Here is a 6602-nt window from a genome sequence, read left to right on the forward strand (position 1 = left end):
GGGGTTGTCCACCTACTACAGAGACACGTGGGGGAGCCTGATGCCTCCCCGGGGAGAGATGCCATCCAAGCGAGCCCTCACAGTGTTCCTTTTCGGAGCCCACCTGATCGGAGAGCCCTCGAGTCGGTTTGTCTCATGATTGCTACTCGTGCATAATCATGGCCTCCCTGATACGTCTCCAACGTATCTATAATTTTTTATTGTTCCATGCTGTTATATTATGATTCTTGGATGTTTTATAATCATTTTATAGCAACTTTATATCATTTTTGGGACTAACCTATTGACATAGTGCCTAGTGCGAGTTGCTCTTTTTTTCCTTCACCCAAAATCCATATCAGATGAGGTCCAATTGCCACGAAATTTTATAGAGAGTTTTTGGACCAGAAGGAAAATTGGGAGACAAGAATGAGGGACAGACGAGGCCCACGGGGCCCACTAGACATGAGGGCGCGCCAGAGGCCCCTAGCGCGCCCTGGTTTCTAGTGGGGCCCTTGGGCACGTCCCTCCACAACCTTTGAGCTCTACAAATACACCAATATTCAGAAAACCCTGGAGGAGTCTTCAAAAAATCATTCTAGCTGCCACAAGTTCGAGAGCCACAAATTCCAATCTAGAGCATGTTCCAGAGAGGAACACGATCACGGAGGAGTTCACCATCCTCATTGGTGCTCCTCCGATGATGCGTGAGTAGTTCATATCAGACATACGGATCCGTAGGCAGTAGCTAGATGGCTTTCTCTCTCATTTTGTTTCTCAATACAATGGTCTCTTGGAGATCCATATGATGTAACACCGTGTACAATGGATGAAGGCTCCGCATCTCGGGTCCTATGCCCTGGGGCTGGCACTTTGGTAACCTACTGTGGATTATCTTTGGCTTGCCCGGCTACCGAAGCCTTCCTTGGTACACGGTGTTCCATCCTCTCCTCTTCCATGGTACCCCATTTCCACCACGGGGCTTGCACCTTGTCTTCGCTCCCTCATATTCTCGTCTATTTCACATGCCATATGAGGAAATGGTTGTGCAAACCCAGGATTGCCGGCCACCACCCAAGGCAGCATCGACTTTCCCCTCGGGCTCACGCGACGTCGTACGGTGTGATGGTTGCACCACGAACTCCAGTTCGAGCAGCACTGCTTAGCTTATTGGCATCAAGGCCAAGGCCAGGAGGAACAAGATTAGCCGCCATTCAGCCTAAAGATTCCGATTCCGCATCTCGTTGAAATGGAGTTATGACGCTTTCGATGTATAGGAGCAACCATGTTGTGGATGTTAAAAGATATATATTTAAGAGTATAGCACAAACTCTTGTGAAACCTCTTAAAAGATTTATATTTAAGAATATAGGGAGTATAGCACAAACCCTTTTCTAGGCTATTACAGTGAGTTTATCAATGTACGAACAAAATTTGTTAAACTGAATTGTGGGGCCCTCCTGTTAAGGAGAGGTCCCTTCAAAAATAGGTGTATGCTGCTTGATGTGGCGTGCACACGGTATTCTTTAGTAAAAGGCGAAAGAATAGTTCGCTTTGTGCTCACCACGCAGCTGCCTGATCTCCAACACCGCAGCTGACAGTCTACAAGTAGCCATCAGCTTAAGCTCAACTCCACTAAGCAGGCGAGGTGGGACAAATAACCATCAAGCCTCATCCTTCAGCCAGCGTCTCGCTGCACGGCAGCACATTCGGCCTCTACGCTCGGCCCAAACGCCCTCCGAAAGTCCGAATTCCGAAAGCCAGTGCCCAACTCGTTTTCCACCCAACGCCAACGGCACAAAAAAGGCCCACGACGCGAGCCGACCGTCCTGCTGCCGTCTGCGTCGTCTGCGGCGTCCGTGTCTCCGTTTCGAATTTCCATTTCAAATCTCGCCGCCTCCTCTTCTCCCCCCCTGCTCCACCCCTTCCATTTCCGACAATCCCTCCCCGGGATCCCGCCGCACCAGCCCCCAGACCCTCGACCGCGTCGGCGGCGGCGGCGGCGACCGAGCGCGCACGCCGCAGGATTCTCTCGGCTACGCCATGGGCTGCTTCCTCTCATGCTTCCGCGGCCGCCCCGACCCTGCCGGCCGCGGCCTCCACGTACGCGCACCCTCCCGTGATCTAGTCTTCCCTAGACCTCTCGTTCCCGATCCGCGTGGCGATGATCTGTTTTTTGTGGCTGTTTCTCTGGTGCAGGATCCGCTCGTGCGCAAGACCAGGCTCGGGGACGCCTTCCTGGACGACCACCACGACGACGGCACGCCGAGTGAGTTTTTGAATCTTCCGTTGCGCCGATCGGATCGGATCCGGTGGGTAGACGGCAGTGATGGACCCCTGATTTCGTATTGTCTTGTGTTTCAGAGCTTGAAGCGAGCGGGACGCGGAAGGGGGACCTCGGGAACGACGGAGGGGTCGACGACGACCTCAGGCGAGAGGTATCGAGACTGCAAAGCGCTTTCCTGTTTATGTGATTTTTTCTACTGTGTGCAACTCCGTCGGTATTCAGGCCGTGTTACCGGTGGATAGCAGCGAATTTTTTTTGAATTGGTTGATGCTTACAGTCCGAAGTCATCTGTTTGACTTTGACACATCTGCACTGTCGCTGTGGTCTTCACGGATAGACTATCACGTCTGCACTACACTATTCTCTGCCTCGTGTTGCCTGCTATGTCCAGATGAACTTTGTAGTCAGAAAGTTGTTCTGCGATTGCCAAGGGTCCTTCTAGAATGGAAAGTGTGCTGCAGCCCTGGCAGTAAAATGTAGAAAAGCTGCAAGATTTCCCTTCCATGGGTTCATTGGTTTCAGGAATGTATGTGGCAGTTGTCTTTTTTTGTATTTAACTTTTAAATCTTAAGGTGGTGTTTCTTTACCCAGGGACTAGACTAAAAAGTCCCTTTTAGTCCCTAGCTAAAGAAACAGGAGGGACTTTTCCTTAAGGGACTAGAAGAAGACTCTCTTGGAGGGACCTTTTTCTTTAGTCCCTGGGACTAAAAAAAAGTCTAGTCCCTTGGAAAGAAACACCACCTAAATCCATCTCGGCTATGACATGTTCAGTTGATGTTACTTCTGTCATGTGGGCTAACTACTATGCTCCGCATTGATCAGGGTGATTATTTAATGGAATGTGTAAAGGATGCACCTGTAGCAACAAAAATATCATCTGCCTTTTAAATGCCTTTTAACCGTTTGCTTGTGGAGACGCATCTAGTTGTTGGCCGAATAGAACACTATTTGCAGATTTGAAACCTTTTGCTTAGACTATTTTCAGTGGATGTGCCGTAAAAATTTCCACGGCTAGTACACTGCAAGTCTAGCGGATGCTAGTTATCACATTTGCTGAAGTCAATGTGCACTGATGTCAACATTAAATATTGACTTTTTAATCCCATCTGAATTTTTAGACTTTGCAAAAGTATATTGAAAGATCATGCTGTACAATGCATAACCTTGTAAAGATTTTGTCGTATATGTCGCATAGGTAGTTATGTATAATAGAGTTATCAATTAGTGTTCAAATGTATTGCTTGCCATTCCCCATCAGGCTAGGGCTTTGCTGAAGTGAGTGTGCACGGTCAAGACTAAATCTTGATCTTTTTTAGTCCCACTTGAACGTTTAGTCTTTGCAAAATTTACATCAAAGACCGTGCTATACAATGTACAACCTCGTAAGGGTTTTTCGTATGCCTTGTATATGTAGTTCAGAACAATATAATGATTAGTTATTGTTGAAATATATTGCGCGTCTTTTCCACATATGCATTTGGGCAAGGTTGTTATATGCATGCAACTTAATGCGCTATCATAGCCAATAGGTCATCATTTTAAGTTTTCAACATGCAGCCGACGCACGATTTCTAAAAATAATTGTAACCTACATCGATCTCAAGTCCAAGGCCAAGAGGAGCCTAGACGTGAGAGGAAATGGCGAAATATATTGTATGCCTTTCTCCATCAGCTTAAACTCTGGAAAGGTGGTTAGGTCCATGCAATTCAATAACTAGGATTATAATCTTCAGATATAGGTCATGCCTTACTGGTTGTCCGATTTCAGATCCATGCCGTTCAAAGATTAGGATTATAATCTTCAGATATAGTCCAAGTCTTACTGGTTGTCAGACTTTGTCATAGTTAGCGCCAACCAATTAACATGAAAAAGTTCTGTAATAGTCATTTGATTGATATTTCTACATTTATCTCTGTACTGCATACTGATAGATATTGTTACACCAAGTGTTGCAAGTCTGTGTTATCTTTTAAAACTTAGCACTCTAAATTATATGAATAAATTCTGACGAGGTTTTCATGGAATTCCACTATACCAGGCAAATTATCTTAAATCCTGCGGCGCAATATCAGAAACCCCTCCAGAAATTCTGAAAGCATCATATGAAGTCAAAGAGGAAGAAATTAATGAGGTATTGTCGTATTGAATTTATCTTTGTGATCTTCTTTTCATAAAAAATCGCCGTCTTGACATCTATTTTTCTTACACTCAGTGCAATGAGACGTCCAACAACGCAGAGGAGATTAAAGGGGCCCTGGTGTCTGAAAATAAGGATTACTTATCTGAAGGGTAACTAGCTACTACCCTCCATCTCAGTGAATGTTTTTCTTTTGTTGAACAATATCATCATGAATGCTGCGATCATGTAAACTACTCCTAGTTAACATGATTACTACTGTTCGCTGGTCTGAGAACCAATTTCGCTGTTTTTTCCTTCCAACACAGGTTCAGCTCCGACGGGCACGACGATGATGGTGCTTTGAAGCATGACCAGGACACTGATGAAGGCACTGACGACCATGTCACCGAGGCTGATTCAGCGCCGAGATCATCGTCGCAGGAGAGGTCTTCAGGCCAGAGCATCAGGAACCAGAAGCTCGACCCCAGCGATTCACCTTTCCCGACCCCATTGGCTCTCAGAGACGACATCCAGACTCCTGGATTCACCACACTCCAGGGGAACTTCAAGCCCGGGAAGCGCGGGAGGGCGAGCAAGCAGTTCCTGTACCCGGTCCTGAGGCCGATCGAGAACAAGCTGCAGTGGACGGAGCTTAGAGACGAGTCCTCCTCCTCCCCCGTGGTCGCCTCTCACCCTCCCAAGAGAAGGTACCTCTCCGCAGATTCCACAGAGAAGCCTCATCATCAGCCAACCCTCCCAGGCTCAGTGAACGAAAGCACAGAGATGTCATCAGAGTCTGCGCCATTCTTGTTCCATGCCGGCAGGAAAGAGCAGCAAGCTCAAGAGGCGACGTTTCCACAGGATGAGAATGATAACCAACAGCAGCAGCAGCAGCAGCAGCTTGTGGGTGGCGTCGTCGGAGAGCTGCTGAACAAGAGCTCGGAGAACGGGAAGCATGGCGTGGCTAGCCTGTCCTGCTGGCTCAAGGCCTCGTGTGCGGATGGCGGGCATGGTGAGGGCCAGACTGGAAGGCAGCTGGGCTTCGAGGGGGTCGATCTCAGTGACGTGCCCATCTTTGTGGCCTCTGGGCTGAACTGGGACGACGGTGAGAACCACCCGACCCCGATGCTGCCCAAGGCCTGGGACGGCAATGGGATCCCCAACACCACCACCAAGTACAAAGAGGTATGCATTTTCTTCCTCCAATGTTTCTCACTGCCGCAGTTATCTGTGTAACTTACTGCGGTTCGTGCTTGGATGTTAATAGGACCAGAGGGTTAATTGGCACGCCACGCCGTTTGAGGAGAGGCTGATGAAAGTTTTGTCCGATGAGAAACCACACCACCAGAGGTACGCCGCGCTCCTGCATTATATTTTCATGTTAACGCTTTCAGCAGATATATGTCAGAGGAGTTAACATGGACGCGATGAATGCCAGGAAAATCAGCGGGAAGCTGATCCACCTGGAGGAGGACGCGGTGGAGAGCCCCGCAAGCGCAACTGCTTCCTCGTGATCTGAAGCTGAGAGTGTCCACCAAGTGCTGGCCAACCTCAAGCGGCGTGTCTGAAGCTGAACTGCTACTATCACATTCTTGTCCGCTGAAGACTTTTGCTTGCGCGCTCCTGCATACAAACTTTCTTTGCACATCACCTGCTGATTGATGATGCTGGGTATACGAACAATAAAGAATAAGAAAAACTCTGCTTCGCGTTCTCCCTTCTCCGCTTATGGCTGGTCCTGCGATGCGGATGCCGTTGGGTCTCTGCCGAACAGAGCAGGGTGGTGGGTGCGGTTTTAAATTGGGGCAATAAAAGTTTTTCACATCTCTCTCGGGCAGAGGCCTGGATTCGTCACCATGGACCATGGTCCCATCCCCACAGTAACCGAAGTTACTGAAGGTCCTAGAGGGTGAAAGGGTCCCTGACAAGTAGATTTGCGATGCATGTGAGACGATGATCCGTATCCTGACGGTGAGATTCCTCCCGGATGGACGCTAGCGTTGCGGCAGGGCACCCATTTCCAGCCGGGAACTAAACCAAACCAAACCATGGGCGGCAAATCCCCCGGTCTGTAAACGACGGCAAAATTGATAAATCTAACCCTGGGCTGAAAGAATTCGAAAAGTGAACCCATGAAGAAAAAAATTCACCGAGCTGACCCTTTCGTGTAACGCCCGACACCTAGGCGTCGCACTGTCGGGGGTGGGGCCAGCTGT

The 6602-nt window shown here is 48.6% G+C and overlaps 1 protein-coding gene and 1 non-coding gene across 2 annotated transcripts; one reads left to right on the forward strand and one right to left on the reverse strand.

Annotated features, from left to right (window-relative positions):
- Positions 1–1433: 1433 nt before the first annotated feature.
- On the reverse strand, positions 1434–1552 carry LOC123406476. Its single transcript, XR_006612174.1, has one exon. It is a non-coding gene; the product is annotated as a U5 spliceosomal RNA (small nuclear RNA).
- A 265-nt stretch (positions 1553–1817) lies between these two features.
- LOC123401173 (protein JASON) lies at positions 1818–6100 on the forward strand. Its single transcript, XM_045094910.1, has 8 exons — positions 1818–2082; positions 2179–2248; positions 2344–2417; positions 4306–4398; positions 4480–4556; positions 4713–5571; positions 5654–5736; positions 5825–6100. The coding sequence occupies exons 1-8, from the start codon at positions 2023–2025 to the stop codon at positions 5898–5900; spliced, it is 1392 nt and encodes a 463-aa protein (XP_044950845.1). The 5' UTR covers positions 1818–2022; the 3' UTR covers positions 5901–6100.
- Positions 6101–6602: the final 502 nt, after the last annotated feature.

The sequence above is a fragment of the Hordeum vulgare genome, chromosome 6H (assembly GCF_904849725.1).
Source record: "Hordeum vulgare subsp. vulgare chromosome 6H, MorexV3_pseudomolecules_assembly, whole genome shotgun sequence".
Lineage (NCBI taxonomy): Eukaryota > Viridiplantae > Streptophyta > Magnoliopsida > Poales > Poaceae > Hordeum > Hordeum vulgare.

Excerpts from the sequence above, each read along its gene's own strand:
- LOC123401173 (XM_045094910.1), top strand. The coding sequence starts at position 2,023 with ATGGGCTGCTTCCTCTCATGCTTCCGCGGCCGCCCCGACCCTGCCGGC. Across the intron at positions 2,083-2,178 it reads CTGCCGGCCGCGGCCTCCAC|GATCCGCTCGTGCGCAAGAC; the intron begins GTACGCGCACCC and ends TCTCTGGTGCAG. Across the intron at positions 4,399-4,479 it reads AAGAGGAAGAAATTAATGAG|TGCAATGAGACGTCCAACAA; the intron begins GTATTGTCGTAT and ends TCTTACACTCAG.